At 40.9% G+C, this 17228-nt stretch overlaps 1 protein-coding gene across 1 annotated transcript; it reads left to right on the forward strand.

Moving 5' to 3' along the window:
- Positions 1-3450: 3450 nt before the first annotated feature.
- Positions 3451-15400, forward strand: LOC5580259 (60S ribosomal protein L7). The gene is made up of 3 exons (XM_001656090.3): positions 3451-3600; positions 3681-4012; positions 14866-15400. Exons 2-3 carry the CDS (start codon positions 3681-3683, stop codon positions 15323-15325), a joined length of 792 nt encoding a protein of 263 aa, XP_001656140.1. The 5' UTR covers positions 3451-3600; the 3' UTR covers positions 15326-15400.
- Positions 15401-17228: the final 1828 nt, after the last annotated feature.

Below are 17228 nucleotides of genomic sequence, written 5' to 3' on the forward strand. Positions count from 1 at the left end.
CATGGAAATATCGAGTCATGGAACGGCAATTCTTTGGAAAGCTGCTTCTAGGGACCATCATAGTAACCATGAAATTATGTGTTTAGTATGGTTCCATGAGTCGATATCGAGTCATGGAACATCGACTCATGGAGGTATCACTGTAGTAGTAAAGATGTGTTTCATTTTCGCTCCCGAACCTGGTTCTGACTCTGCTAGTTCGCGAACAACGGTTTTTGAGAATCTTTCACGCCCCTTGATTTAAACTCAAAAGTTGGGTATATTTTGTTTTTCGTGTCCCTTGCGAAATGTCAGATAGGAACAACCCCAGGGTTAAAACTAAAAGCCCTGTGGCATTTTTGTCGATAAAGTGAACATCAAACATGATCAAAAGTGTCAAGGTTCATATTTGGCACCATTTTTAAAATTAAAGTCATATTTAAACTTTATAGCCGTGATTTGAGCTGGAAAACTTACTAAAATAGTTGCAAGAACATGCGCTTTCGTATTATTAAATAAACATAAGAATCCATTAACCATTTTAGGACCTGTGCCGACAAGACCTCTCGTTTCGGCAACGCTAACACCACTACAACGACCAATGACAGTACGGAGATAGAGAAAAATGACGTTACCGGAGAAATTTCAGGCAACTAGGCTTAGAGATATCTAAAGACTGCATCGTCATCTAGCAATATTTGCATACACTGTAAACTCGACATTACTCTTTAATGAGGGAAAAATACCCATTATTTGCTGATGTATGGAAACGTCAAATAGTGGGTACTTATTTTTTCCCAAATAAATGGTATTTTGTATCCTTATATATATTCCGGTAGTGTACTCGATAATGGGTGAAAAATGTCTTGCAACGTGCAATACACTATTTCTTCATCAGAACAGTGACTGTTAATCTTTGAGATTTGTTATCGTTAATTAAAATTCAAATAGTTCCAACCAAGGTAGGTACAGTTTTTATTCCTGCCGTGAGCTTATCAAACAAAAAATAATATTTTACAGGATACTTTTGCGACCAAATCCATCCCGTTGCATGTCCCGCATATTAGGAAGCAGTATCCACGATTGCCATGCCAGCCGCAAAATTATTCAGCATTAACGATGAATCACATACGAACTATAGTAAAATGTAAATATTTCATTGAATAAAAAGTTGTGGTTTTATTAAGTAGTTGTAATAGTTGATAATTTACCGAAAATAAGCATTAGAATCAAGTTCAATTTTCATATTTGCAAAAAGAGTAAATTTTACTCTGTTTATCAAAAAATATGTTTCGGATAGTGGGTAAAATTTACTCGTTAATCTGACGTACAAGCCGTTTACTCTTTAAAGAGTAAAGACCCTTTACTCTTTTTATGAGTTAAACTAGTTTCTCTCAAAGAGGGTACTTTTTTACCCTTTAAAGGGTACTTTGATCTTACAGTGTATGAAATTTAATTCACCAGTGAAATTCTTTAATTAAAGTTTATTTCTGTTGTATATTGCATGCAAGGTGCGTGCTTTTGCTAAGTTGTCATAGAAACTGACGTGTGAGTATTTATGCCCTCACGTTGAAAATTTACACGACAATCTATTCGTCAACAAAATGAACAATATGAACAGTTCTATATAATATCCAAAACAACAATAAACCAACCGTACCATGGGTTTATTCATTTATTTAATAACGCCAAAAATGGCCATTTTTGACACCCACCCACCGCCTCGTTACGCTTTTTGTATGAATATTCTACAAATTTTGTATGAGCCGTAACATCATGAGGACACCCACCCACCCCCTTTAGCGTTATGAAATTTGTGAATGAGTCCCATGAACGATTTTTACAGTTCGAGAAATGGTATTTTGGTAGTGATCCTCTATAGAGAGATACGCGGAAGCTGACATTTCTGTCAAAGCGTGAGCCAATCGAGCAGCGAGAGCTGTCAAAGCGTGAGCCAAACGAACATGCGTTATGTTTGTTTTGAACTTTTCTTGGGGAGTAATGTAATCCGCTTGAAATGATTTCGGTGAAAGTTGTTTTGCATAGAGCAAAAATATGAAATATTTACCTATTTTGAATGTTTGTCAATGCGATATTTAGTCAGTATTTTTTTTTTGCTGTTTATTAGTTTGGAAATGTAGCTCAAAGATCTATAACGAAACAAAATACACTTTTTAGCAATGAGAAAGTCATGTCCGTGTTATAATATTATTCTCGACGCCGAGCAAACTCAGCACTGCTGGTCTGTTGCCAAATCATTCAATTTTTCTTCCGCTAATCTCTCATATAAAGGATCACTAGTATTTGGGAAAATAACAATATGGGAAATAGGCGGTTAAGTTATGTAACCAGTTGAAAACGACGATTTTCTCGTATAAAATTTTGCCAAGATGTAGAAATACTATCCATTTATTGGCCAATCTACTGTTATCCAAGTAATCGTGATAAAGTTGAACACTAGTTTTTTTTTTAAGAATGGCAAACAAAGCATATTATTAATGTTGTCCCACTTTATCGGTCGAGTTATATAAAATCGCAAAAATATTTTTTATTGTTCTGAAATTTACACAGCCAATATGCATGTCTTAGTCGTAATAATAATGATAATTTGTTGGTGAAAATTTTTAAGCGTGCACACGCTGTGCGCTATTGAAAAGTAGAGCTGATTTCATAACGCCGGTAACGCCTACCGTACAAATCAAATGAAGCTGTCACTTTTCCGCACGGAAAAAATGTTGCGCTCAATTATTCCGCAAGTAAAAGTGACTCTTCGCTTATACTATAGATCAGCTGTTAAAATTACTTTGGTAAAACAGATAAATTTTACTTGAGCGCTTTTCGTTTCAGGTGCATATTGACAATTCGAGTGACAATTTAGTGCTTCGCCGACGCATAAGGAATGCCTTTGTCGGCGTAGCACTTCGGTAGAATGCCGACGCCGAACTTCGGCGAACTTTTGTTGATGATATTGTCGCACCGCCACCAAACCGGATCGCGCCAGTGAGACTCGCGACGCGCCTCAACTCGCGCGATTTTGAAATCAGTTTTTTAGTGTGGCGCTGCATTCTTACGATTTTTATGAACACAGCGCACTATTCACATATTAGCTGCGACGCACGGGGCCCGAGAAAACAATAATTATAAATAAATGTTGGTCTTGATTTCTACCGGATACATAATATTTCATTTCTCTTATGAACTTCGGTCTAAAGTCAATCTGAATGCACAATATGAACATCGGTCTAAAGTTAATCTGAATGCACAATACCAACCACGCATAAAGCGCCGCAATGAGGCTCTGCACATAAATGTACCTCTTCTTTTCGCTCTTACATGAAATTTGTAAACAACAAGGCCAGCACAAGTCAAAATCCCATACAAAATCAAAACAGTGGAGTGGTCTATTCAAGCATACAATTATGATAAAATTTTCGTTTCAATCCCACAGTGCAACCGCCATCAAAACGCCACCAACTCTCCATTTGTGTAGACATTGCCCGTTTTGACAGTTCCCATTTGCGTCCTCCGACCCGAGCGCTGTCAAATTTCAATACTGCCAACTGATGACAACTTCCTTCTTTTTCGGTCTTTTCGACGTGAAACGTGCTGAACACTAGAAAGGTGCTTTGTTTTTCTCTGCGAAATAGTGGTGAATTGTGTCGGAAAATTGTGATAAACCGGTGTTTTCGCTTGCTTTTTAGATGCCAGCTGCGGCTAAGACTGCCCCGGCCACGAAGGCCGCCCCGGCCGACAAGAAAGTTCAGGAGAAGAAACTGCCAGCGGTGCCGGAATCGAAACTGAAGGCAACCAAAGTGAAGACGATTGCCCGTCCCGGCAGCCTCCACAGGCGTCGTCATCTGTTGGCTGTCAAGCTGGTCCGCCAAAAGCAGAACCTGCTCCGTGCGGCCAAGTATGCCAAGAAGTACATCCGGATGGACCGCGATGTGGTCGAGAAGGCCCGCGCTGCCAAGAAGGCCGGAAACATCTACATCCCGGCCGAGCCGAAGGTTGCCTTCGTGATGCGTATTCGAGGGTGAGTTGGAATTCGTTTTCTTTTTGTTAGCGGAAGAAGGAATATTGTGCAAGGATGTGTGGGATGTTCTTGTGTGAAGTGTCTGGTGATCATTGTGGGGAATTGAAAACAGTGCCACAAACGATATTGTTTTCGGAAAGAAACAATCGGCGAAAGGTTAGGTGCAGAAATGTGTCAACAATGCTGTGGCAGCGACCGTATAATGGCGAGGAATTATACCCGGCGAGCATGCTTGCATTTAGTGGCCACGATAATTCTCGCATAACTTCTGATCTCGCCCTAAAAGCCATTGGTAACCATGAGTGTAGCTCGTTGTTTCTGAGCATTTGAATGGATTTTCATGCTATTTAACAACGCTATGAGGAAGAAAGGATCATTATCTACCTGCCCGTGATGTTGGTTTGGATGCTTATTCCTTCTTCTGCCCAGAAACAACGAGCTACACAGGTGGCTACCAATGGCTTTTAGGACGTTATCTCAGAGTATGCGAGAATTGGTCGACTTAGGCTTTTGTCAGCCTAGTGATGTACTGAATTGACGAATAAGAAGAAGTTTACCAGGCAGGGCTGTTAGCAGGTCTTTATTTAGAGACGTGTTCACTAGTTAATGCAAGACTTTAAAAAGTCTATACTTCCAATGGAAGAAAGTCTTTCAAGTCTCTATTTTAGTCATCAGTTTTTTTTTTCTGATTCTGCTTGCAGGGAATCCTGCTGCCAAATTAAATGTGTTCCAGGGAAACCTTCAGAAACTATTACGGGACTGTTCAGCTGGCTCTTTAATCATTTCTTCTAAGATTGCTCGAGGAAAAGCTTCAAGAAATATCCTTGTGATTTCTCCAGAACATTTCCAGGGTTTCCTATAGGGATCTCTCCAGAAATTGTTCTAAAGATTTCTCCACCAACTCTTCCAGGATGCTCTGAGCAATTTCTCCAGAACTTTCAGAAATCCTTGAGCACTCCAGTAATTAACTCAAATATCACATTTTTTTTTTCAAGTGTTATCCTAGATTTGTTGAAACATTTGGAGGAATTTCTGCAGCGATCTTAGAAGGAATCTCTGGAATAATTCCTGAAGGTATCCGCAAACAAATTCCTTGTTGAAATCTTTAAGAAATCCTAAAAAGCAATTTTATGGGAAATTTCTATGAATCACTGGATGCATTTTTGGAGAAGATTATCTGACCGACAATCTTGGAGGATGTCTTATGGAAATCAACGGAAGGATCACTGGATAAAATCCTGTAGAAGTTAGGATTTTCTTGGAAATTTCCTAAAGAGTTTTTGAGGTAAATCTGATGATTTCTGATAGAATCTTTGGACCAATTTTTTTTGTGGTTATCTTTGGGAAAATCCAGAATGGGGTTTTGAGATATCCAAAACCAAAATTCTTGGAAAAATTCCTTAGGACAATTATTATAGAAATTCCATGGGAAATAATCCCTAAATGAACTCCTTGAGAAATTTTCGGAGTTGTTTCTGATATTTTTAGCAAATACTTGAATTAATTTCTGTTGAAATTCCTTGAGGTTACAATTACAAACCAGAAACAGTAATACGAGCAGAAAAAAATATAGTAATGTTACGAGGAATTTACATTCTTGACTAATTCTACACCATTTGATCCCATAACAAATTTCAGCGCGATTGGGAGTGTTTTGGAAAGCCCAAGCAAGACGCTTCGTTTTCGGGTCGCCGGGAGTTTGTTTGTGTTTCGTTTCGCGCATTTTGCTGGGCAGTGCTTCGGAAAGCCCATGCAAGACGGTTCGTTTTCGGGGCGCCGAGAAGTTTCGCTGTTCGCGCTGTGTGAGTGCGAAAAGATATTCGTGTTCAGTCGAGGATGGATTACCAACTGGTGAGCTCGTTTCATGCTTATGATAACACATTTTTTTTCATGAAAGCGTTACTTTTATGTAATATTCAATCTAACTTTGTGTGATTCGTCACTACAATTATCGGCATTATGCCTGTTTTATACAATTCCAATATACATTTAATATTTTGACATCACTTAAAATATTGTTTGAATTGTTCGACATTATGAATGTTGACGTATTTTTTAAACTTCTACCAAAGACTTTTCATCTTGAGACAAAAATGCACAGCAATACTATTATAAAATTTTCAAACAAACTATGTATGGTTCGTCACTACAAGTGTCGGCATTATTCCTGTTTCATATAATTTAAAATATATGCATATATTTTTCTCTCTTCGCCATTAATAAAAACTTCTTTTGAATGGTTCGACATTATAGATGTTGACGTTTATTTTAAATCTTCTACCAAAAACTTCTCTAGACAAAAATAAAAACTAGCTTTAGTCGTATTTTTCCTCCTTATCCATGGATCGCATCACCGACCAAAGGTGACTCCCAGATCTTTTCCTCCTCCACTAATAAACACCCTTCCCGTGGTGATTGTGGAGATGCAGAGGTATCCTCGGTCTCTAGAAGCAACAATCATTACACCCTAACATTCCTTTCCCACCCCAACTGACCGTAAGGACTTGGCCGGCGCCGTTATTGATCAATAATATTAGATCTGCTAAAATTGCACTCCGAGAGTAAGCGGAAACTCCCATCCCTTATTCATTTGGATCGCAGTGCAATTCTTACCAGTTCCGATCAATCACGGAGTAGCAACCATTGACATGTACAGTCAGTCTATACTATGCTATGCTAAGCATAACAAATTTCAGCGCGATTGGTGAAGCTATATGAAGCAACAGCCCTTCGAAGTTTGTATTGGATTTATTGTGGAAAAACTGAGTTTTGTACTTTTGATAAACCTCGATAGGTATTTTTACCATGAATGGCATTGGCGAAGACCGCAAAGCAATCCGATGCTTGCGAAAGAAGTGAAACTTCCATGTAGGATATAGGAGCTGGATCATATTCTTGACACTTTTGATTCATTTCGGCAGTTGGGTTTTTTGAAAGCTACTGAGCTCATATTTGCTCACAATATGCGCCCCATTGAAGGGCTTTTTATGACAAAGTTTCAGACAATTCGGCCAAGAAAAATCTCCCTTGCCAAGGTGAATTACGGAGTGCCCAAGTAGCTCTGCGCCATACCTAGTTTCTTTTCTTGAAAAAAAAAAAGTTGATTTTTTAAGGTATCTTAAACGAAATTTATGGAGGAATTCTTTAGGGGTCTTCCATTAATTAGGTAAGGGTTTTGGGGGGAGGGGCAGGCCCGGATTTGGGGGGGTGCCAAGGGGGCAAATGCCCCGGGCCCCCCGATTAAGAAGGCCCCCCGAGGAATCAAAATTAAAAACAAAAAACATTTTGAAATACCTTTCATTATTTTTCTTTAGACATTTGAATAACAACTTTTTAATAAGTAGATGAAAAAACCGAATTTAGTACTGTACCATTTAATTCCACTAGAGTTTGTATCCTTTGACAGATACGCGTATTTCTCATCTACTTATAGGTATTCTACTAAACAGCTCGAAGATTTATTAACAACTTTCTAATATTTAAGTATTATTTTTACCTAATATCTGAATCTCACTGTATGGTTTGGTCAATGCTTATCCTTCAACATTTTACAGAAAAAACTGTTTGTTTCTGTTTCATATGCCATAGTTGATGAAGTATTCTTCAAATTCAGTATAGGCTTAGCATTGAAAATAATCCATAGAATATACAATACAGGTAAGAAAAAAGTACAAAAGGAATTTGAGTTACATCTCATAAATAACTTGAAATTTTATTCATTGGAAATTAATCAAATTCTTTGCAAGAGGCCAAAAACGAACGAAACTGAAATTGTTTTATTTTTCCCATTGGACGGAAAAATCAACTTAAAACACTTGTGCTTATTCTGCGCGGCGTGTGAGCTGACACGAGTTGAATGAGGTGACAATTATCGACTCGTTCCCATTTGATTAACATTAGTCGTCTCACGTCACTCGCGGTGAGAGCGAGTCGTCTCGACTCACACGCCGCGCAGAATAAGCACGAATATTGAAAAGCTCGCTCAAATTTAATACGTTGGTTTGTGGAATCGTCAAACGTGCTGAATTTTGTATACAGTGAGAGGCAAAATAAAGTGCCCACCTTACCAGTTTTCGAATTTCTCTCATTGATTTGGTTCAAATTAAAGTTAACACACCTAAATCTTTTGTGATATTTTATTTTTGATGTTCTTTTAAAGTTGCACTTACGAAATTTTGATTAAAAAAAGAATTTTACTTAAAGAAAAAGAAAATCAATTTGTATTGAAAAAAAAGTAGTGACAAAAATAAGTGCCCACTTCCTTCTTGGCCCCAGAAAAGATGATTTAAGAAAAATAAAAAGCAATTTAATAGTTAATGTGTCCTCCTTTGGCCTTAAGGACTTGCTGGAGGCTCTTCGGCATGCTTTTCACCAGGTTTTGTAGGTGTTGTGGATCTAGTTCTTCCCAGGCGCGCTCCAAGGCTTCAAAATAATTATTTTTGTTGGTAACACCAGTTTTTTCAACCCTAGCATCGAGAATCGCCCACAAATTCTCGATGGGGTTGAGGTCTGGGCTTTGTGGAGGCCATTCCAGCGGTTTAATCCGACAAGACCGGAAGAAAGACTTGGTCTTCTTTCCAGTATGCTTCGGGTCGTTGTTCTAGAGAAATATGAATTTCTCTTCAAGGCCCGTCTGGATCAGCGAAACCTCCAGATTTTCCAGCAAGATGTTAATGTAGGAATCTGCCGTCATTATTCCGTCGATTTTCACGACGCTTCCTACTCCACTCCATGAAAAACACCCCCAGACCATCACATTTCATCACATCACACTTCCATGCGTCACCGTTCCTTGGATGTGGCGCTCCTGAAGCTCGAGCTGTCTAACCGAGAGCGGCGGGCTCGTGTGTGATGCAGAGCACCACATCCAAGGAACGGTGAAGCATGGAGGAGGAAATGTGATGGTCTGGGGGTGTTTTTCATGGAGTGGAGTAGAAAACCTCGTGAAAATCGACGGAATAATGATGGCAGATTCCTACATTAACATCTTGCTGGAAAATCTGGAGGTTTCGCTGATCCAGACGGGCCTTGAAGAGAAATTCATATTTCTCTAGAACAACGATCCGAAGCATACTGGAAAGAAGACCAAGTCTTTTTTCCGGTCTTGTCGGATTAAACCGCTGGAATGGCCTCCACAAAGCCCAGACCTCAACCCCATCGAGAATTTGTGGGCGATTCTCGATGCCAGGGTTGAAAAAACTGGTGTTACCAACAAAAATAATTATTTTGAAGCCTTGGAGCGCGCCTGGGAAGAACTAGATCCACAACACCTACAAAACCTGGTGAAAAGCATGCCGAAGAGCCTCCAGCAAGTCCTTAAGGCCAAAGGAGGACACATTAACTATTAAATTGCTTTTTATTTTCTTAAATCATCTTTTCTGGGGCCAAGAAGGAAGTGGGCACTTATTTTTGTCACTACTTTTTTTTCAATACAAATTGATTTTCTTTTTCTTTAAGTAAAATTCTTTTTTTTATCAAAATTTCGTAAGTGCAACTTTAAAAGAACATCAAAAATAAAATATCACAAAAGATTTAGGTGTGTTAACTTTAATTTGAACCAAATCAATGAGAGAAATTCGAAAACTGGTAAGGTGGGCACTTTATTTTGCCTCTCACTGTAAAAGGGCCCCCTTTGTGAGATCTGACCCGGGCCCCCTGAAGCCCAAATCCGGCACTGGGGAGGGGGGTTTGAGTTTTCTTACGACCCATATAAATAACCGCCTCTTAAGCAGGCCGTTAAAGAACCAATATTATGGATATTTTGAAAAATATACATACAATAATACGAGTAGTTATAACTTGTAACGTCACGAGTATCATTTGAAGTGATTCCCAAAAAACTTAAGAAATATCCATAGAGAAACGTCTGACTGGATTCTTTGGAAATTTCTTATGAGTTTTCTCATCTTCTGGTTTCAATTTGGTTTATTTTTGTTTACTTAGTTTCCGTATGGTTGCTTCTACAGCACATTTTTTTTTTGCGTGAATGGAATTAAAGGCAAACTACTTAGTGGGGATCTTGGAAATTCAGCTAAAATTGAGTAGTTAGGCTCTATTAGGCAGCGTCCATTTATTACGTAATTTCAAATTTTTGTATGAGCCATAACGCTTGAACCTTTTCCCCCCTTCCCCTAGAACATTACGTAATTTGTGGATTCCGCCTTAGGCTCAACTACGGAGCTGCGTTGAAACAATCCAAAATTGAGTGGAAATGCGTCTCCGTGTAGAGGATCCAAAAATTCATACGTGACTCGCTCACAGGTTCAACATGATTTCAGTCACAGATTCCTGAACACCTTTAAAAATCCGTCCAAAACATCCCAGTGATTCGTACGATATCTTAAGTAATGCTTAGAGAAATTCTTTAAGAATTTACTTCAGTAGTACATCGCTGGCAACTTGTGTTGTTTGTCCCACTCTTCTTCTTGGCATTAACGTCCCCACTGGGACAGAGCCAGCTACTCAGCATAATGTTCTAAGAGCACTTCCACAGTTATTAACTGAAAGCTTTCTTTGCCTAAGTTGCCATTTTCGCATTCGTGTGGCAGGTACGATGATACTTTATGCCCAGGAAAGCTAAGGAAATTTCCATTACGGAAAGATCCTGAACCGACTGGGAATCGAACCCAGACACCTTCAGCATGGCTTTGCTTTGTAGCCGCGGACTCTAACCACTCGGCTAAGGAAGGCCCCCCATACTCATGCAAAAAAAAACTATACAAATTCATAGAAACCCCTAATGACAATTCGTCACAGTTTAAATTCATCGCTTTGCCTTATGAAACCAAAATTTGGGAAAGATTTAAATTTTCGCAGCAATCTGGAATCGAACCTCGAACCTTGCTCTCGATAGGTCCGTGCGTACATTACGCTCCTATCGACGTATTGATGTGGAGTGATGTTAAAACGATACATAAAGCGTTCGTATTACAATAATAATAATAAGGCAAAACGTATGAATTTCGCTGCGTGCAGGCTTTCCTCCATATATTGTACCACCAATTCTTTTACCGATGTCTGCGTTTGATTCCTACAGGAATAGCGTTAGCGTTAGCGTTAGCGTAGTTACGGTATACTTCGTAGATTGGATACTAGCAACATTCATGTTTCTTTTTAATAATCTCATCCTGACTACTTTCAAGAACAAGGCAGGGGAGTATACCTTGTTCATATCATAAACAAGAATACTAAAAGCACAGAGAACAGACGTTCATCTTTTCTCGTCAGCGTGTGTAAAGCTTGTACTGGTCATTTCAAAGTATGTCGTTATGCTCCTGTTACGAGGCGCTGTCGTCAGATTGAGAACGCTACAAATTTGCCGCTTTTTACACTTTGGCGCTAGTGTCGATATCAAAAATTGCCACTTGTCGCTAGCGTTGCTTTGTGTGCTAATGCATTTTGACGTTCACTAGTGACATCGTGTTGTCGAAACGAGTTTGTATGTCGGGCTGTCTGCGTTGGTGGCGCTGATGGTTGATTCGAACCTTTACACATGTTTCAGATGAAATTTTGTTCGAGCCCCCATGTCTGTTCTCTGTGCTAAAAGCATGAATATCGCTATTCCCGGCCACGCCCATCTTTACCGTAACTTGGGATAGGGGAAGGAAATGTTGATGTAGCACTTACTTAATGAGAGGCCACCGACTCAGCGACACCCTCATAAGTGCTACGGAGTTGGAGGTTGGGGAAGGTATATTGTCAGGATTCGCCTAGAAAGCTGGCGATAGACCATAAATATTTGTTGTTTAAGCGTTTTCAAATTAATCTTTTGAATGCCGGCAATCAAAAGAGAAAACAACAGCTTATTTATAGTATAAATAGTATTTCGCGAAATACTTGTCGATTGTGCAGTAATATTTTTGCTCAATAACCAGTAAAAAGCAAAACCGATCCCTCCAGGGTCATCGGAAAAAAATACGCGTAAAAAAAAAAAAATACGCGTAACAAAAAAAAAAATCACGCCTATGGATCAATTTAGATAATCGAAAAACGAAAGGAAGCGCGTTCGAACTAAACACCCTAGGATAACACAGTAGGTTTTTCTGCTCAAAATTATACGAAAATCAGAATCGATCCCTCCAGGGTCATCGAACGGTTAAAAAGCATCCACAACCGATTGTTAGTTGCGTAACACCCGCCCGGACAGAATGCGCAATCTGAACATAATTATCAAACTCCGAAAATAACATTATCCGTTCAAGAAACGATCAGAAGTTCCACGACGCGGACAAAAACGATCCGGAAGGCTCACAAAAGAAAAAGTATCATACTGGAACAAACTCACCGGATTGATTCTCTAAATTTATGTGCTGCCTGTCACTTCCGGATGGTTCGGTGAACTTAGGGCAGCCAAAAACCAACAGTACTGAGGACACAAATCAAACAAATCTCTTTTTCATTTTTCACGTTTCACTATTCCATTTCTGTATGTAAAAACTGTCCTGCTTGGGCTTCATGAAGCACTACCCAGCAAAACGCTCCAAAACAGAAAAAAAAATTCCAGCGACGAAAACACGCGCGAAACCGTGAGCTAAATCTATCGGACGACGCAAAACCGAACTGTCCTGCTTGGGCTTTACGAAGCACTCGTCGAAACGAAAAACAATCTCCTGGCGTCCCAAAAACAAACCGTCTTGCTTGGGATCTCCGAAACACTGCCCAGCAAAACGCGCGAAACGAAAAACAACTCCCGGCGTCCCGAAAACAAAGCGCCTTGCTTGGGCTCTCCGAAACACTGCCCAGCAAAACTCGCGAAACGAAAAACAACTCCCGGCGTCCAGAAAACAAAGCGTCTTGCTTGGGCTCTCCGAAACACTGCCCAGCAAAACTCGCGAAACGAAAAACAACTCCCGGCGTCCAGAAAACAAAGCGTCTTGCTTGGGCCCTACGAAATACTGCCCAGCAAAACGCGCGAAACGAAAAACCACTGCTTGGGCTCTCCGAAACACTGCCCAGCAAAACTCGCGAAACGATAAACAATCTCCTGGCGTCCCGAAAACAAAGCGTCTTGCTTGGGATCTCCGAAACACTGCCCAGCAAAACTCGCGAAACGAAAAACAACTCCCGGCGTCCCGAAAACAAAGCGTCTTGCTTGGGCCCTACGAAACACTGCCCAGCAAAACTCGCGAAACGAAAAACAACTCCCGGCGTCCAGAAAACAAAGCGTCTTGCTTGGGCCCTACGAAACACTGCCCAGCAAAACTCGCGAAACGAAAAACAACTCCCGGCGTCCAGAAAACAAAGCGTCTTGCTTGGGCCCTACGAAACACTGCCCAGCAAAACTCGCGAAACGAAAAACAATCTTCTGGCGTCCCAAAAACAAACCGTCTTGCTTAGGCTCTCCGAAACACTGCCCAGCAAAACGCGCGAAACGAAAAACAACTCCCGGCGTCCCAAAAACAAAGCGCCTTGCTTGGGCTCTCCGAAACACTGCCCAGCAAAACTCGCGAAACGAAAAACAACTCCCGGCGTCCCGAAAACAAAGCGTCTTGCTTGGGCCCTACGAAACACTGCCCAGCAAAACTCGCGAAACGAAAAACAACTCCCGGCGTCCAGAAAACAAAGCGTCTTGCTTGGGCCCTACGAAACACTGCCCAGCAAAACTCGCGAAACGAAAAACAATCTTCTGGCGTCCCAAAAACAAACCGTCTTGCTTAGGCTCTCCGAAACACTGCCCAGCAAAACGCGCGAAACGAAAAACAACTCCCGGCGTCCCGAAAACAAAGCGCCTTGCTTGGGCTCTCCGAAACACTGCCCAGCAAAACTCGCGAAGCGAAAAACAACTCCCGGCGTCCAGAAAACAAAGCCTGCGTTTGATTCCTACAGGAATACACCCGATTCTGTTTTTGCACGGGAGATGCGTATCGTGCAAAAAAAGTTTTCAGTTCAAAATTTCAAAAACCTTGCAAAAAAGTGACACCATTTCTCGACGTTTCATGCAAAAAAATGGTTTTGGCGAAAAAAAAATTATGGAAAAGTTTTTTGCATAGCCGTGTAAAAAAACCGTGCAAGGACAGAATCGGGTGTAAGGCCTTTGTAAATTTCTACAAGAATTCCTCCAGTTATTCAGCTATTTACACAGGGGTTCCTTCCAATATCCCCCTGGATTAAAAAAAATGCTCTAGAAGTTTCCCCAAAAGACTTTACAGGGATTCCTACACATGAGCTCGTTTCATGCTTATAATAACACATTTTTGTCGTGGCAACGTTACTTTTATGTAATTTTCAAACAAACTGTTAATAGTTCGTCACTACAACTGTCGACATGAACGCTTATTCCTATTTCATATAATTTAAATATACATATACTTTACTGTTTCGTCATTGCTAAGAATAACTTTTGACATTATGAATGTCGACGCGTTTTTTTTTATCCTTTACCAATGTCTATTAATATAGTTTTGCCACGAAACAAAAAAGTAAATAAAAGCAAAACTAGTATTAAGTAGTGATTTTCCTCTCTTATCTATGGATCGCATCGCCCTGACTAATCAACACCCTTCCCGTGGTGATTGTGGAGATGCAGATGTATTCTCGGTCTCTAGAAGCAACGATCATTACACATTAATATTCCTTCCCCATCTCAACTGACTGTAAGGAATTGACCGACGCCGTTATTGATAAATAATCTGAGTGCTGCTAAAATGTGCACTTCGAGAGTAAGCGGAAAATGCCATCCCTTATTAATTGGGATCGAAGTGCAATTCCCATCAGTTCCGATCAATCACGGAGTAGTAACCATTGACATGTACAGTCAGACTATGTTAAGCTAAATTTAATTGTGCACCTAATTCATTTCTGAACTTGCTTCACAATCTAAATTTATTCCTTCGTCTCTCTTTTCATCCTCGCAGTATCAACAAGGTCGCCCCCAAGGTCCGCAAGGTGCTGCAGTTGTTCCGTCTGCGCCAGATCAACAACGCCACGTTCATCAAGCTGAACAAGGCCACCAAGAACATGCTGCGCATTGCCGAGCCGTACATCACCTACGGATACCCGACGCTGAAATCGGTCCGCCATCTGATCTACAAGCGTGGATTCGTGAAGCACCGACACAGCCGCATTCCGATCACCGATAACTTCGTGATTGAGCGCAAGCTGCGCGCCGGATACAAGATGCAGTGCGTCGAGGATCTGGTGTACCAGATCTACACCGCCGGACCCCTGTTCCGTAAGGCCAACAACTTCCTGTGGCCGTTCAAGCTCAACACCCCAACCGGTGGATGGCGCAAGAAGAACAACCATTACGTCGAGGGCGGTGACTTCGGTAACCGTGAGGATAAGATCAATGAGCTTATCCAGCGTATGATCTAAGTTGAGACCGGTTAGGTGGATAAGGTTGCGAGAGAGCGAGTTAAATAAAACAACAAAATACCTTTAAAAATTGAATTTATACGTGTAAGCATATTTGTTTCTTAGCATTTTCTTTTCCTGTGCCTTTGGCATACGCATGCAGATAGGTCCGAAGTCCTTGCGGAAGAAGGTTGGGTTAATTATACGAGTGGCGTAAGGTGACAATTGTCGACTCGAGTGAAGTGACTCGCCGTGCAAATCTCGCGTTGTGTATCATACAGGCGTATTTGCAGTGATGGTTTTTCTCTTTGCATTAGTATACACGTAAATAAAACGATTTTCGTAACATTCAATGATGTAGCATGGCGAAGGACGATGAATACTTTCTATTAATGGGTCTATTCAACGAGTGGGGTGACGTGAGAATTCTCGACTCGAGTGTAATGCCTCTCCTTTTGTTTTGCACGGCGAATGCACTCGTAGAATGAACCCAAATGTCACATAGTTGAATTTCTACGCACACCGTAAAGTGCCGTAATTCAGCGCAGTTATGGAATAACACGATTCAAATGATTAATTTAAAATGACTAATGCATCAACAAAAAAGCTTTATGAGTGGATCGCTAGCAAATCTGTTGTAGATTATGGGAAAAATATAAACTAGACTGCATTCATAATTTACAATAGGGTAACGACTGTTTATTTCGTTCTTAAACGCTAACAGTTGGCGCCAGCGGCAAAAAGTACAGGCAACAACCTTTCGAACATTCAGTATCTTTCACTGGTCGCGGAGCGACGACTCTGTTGTTTGTATTCCACTCACTGATCGCGCTACGCTGGATTCTCAAATTTCTCAAGCTTTCAACACAAGCGCATGGAAGAACGGCAGTCGGAGAACTGTCAAAACGTATGGAAAATAATGAAAAATGTAAATTACTTGTAAATAAGAAACTGGATCAAAAAAGTAGTGATTAGAAATCAAGTGTAAAGTGAATACATAACTTTTTGTGTTTAGTTCATCTTCCGTGGTGTTTCCTTTGCTTCAGGATTTCGTTTTTACTACCACTGAAAAAGAGCCATCTATTGCCTTTTCAGTTTTGAATATCGCCCTATTGTGATTTTATTGAAAAAGTTCACTTATTAAAACTGCCTAATTCGGCGCATTTTTGTCATCGGTCATCGATGTTAGAACTTTCCGGGGTCCTAATATCGACTCAGACCACTATCTCGTTGGAAGCAAAATACGAGCGCGATTATCAACCGTTTCGAGTTCTAGGAATCGACAATCGTTGCGTTTCAATATTCAACGCCTGTCAGCGGATGGTGTAGCAGCGGACTACCATCAAAAGCTCGACGAGCGGATTAGCGAAATCGACGAAAGCGTCAACCTCAACCATCTGTGGGAATCAGTCCACGGAGCGGTGAGCACAGTAGCGCGAGAAGTGGTAGGTACTGCTCAACGAAGACCAAGGAATGGTTGGTTCTACGAGGAGTGCCAGAGAATAACGAACGAGAAGAACTTGGCTAGAAGCCGGATGCTGGTGTCTGGTTGGTACCCGTCACAGCAGAGAGCGGTACAAGGAAGCAAGGACAGCCGAAAAACGGATCCATCGCAGAAAGAAAAAGGAGCATGAAGAGTGCGGAGAAAAACAGGGCCGTCTCTCGCCATGTACAACGACCGTGAAGGAAACTTGCTGACGGATAGAGCAATGGTGGCCGCTAGGTGGAAAGAGTACTTCGAGTCATTGTTAAACGGAGATTACGGAAGTGGATCTGGTACCAGAATCCAAATCGATGATGATGGACAGGCTGTGGAACCTCCAACGCTAGATGAGGTAAAGAAAGCTATCAATGCACACTGGTCCAGGAAGCTAATTTAGGCGGACATGAGGTTTTCGTCAAGATTTACGTGCTTATTCTGCGC

Source organism: Aedes aegypti, chromosome 2 (genome assembly GCF_002204515.2).
Source record: "Aedes aegypti strain LVP_AGWG chromosome 2, AaegL5.0 Primary Assembly, whole genome shotgun sequence".
Taxonomy (NCBI): domain Eukaryota; kingdom Metazoa; phylum Arthropoda; class Insecta; order Diptera; family Culicidae; genus Aedes; species Aedes aegypti.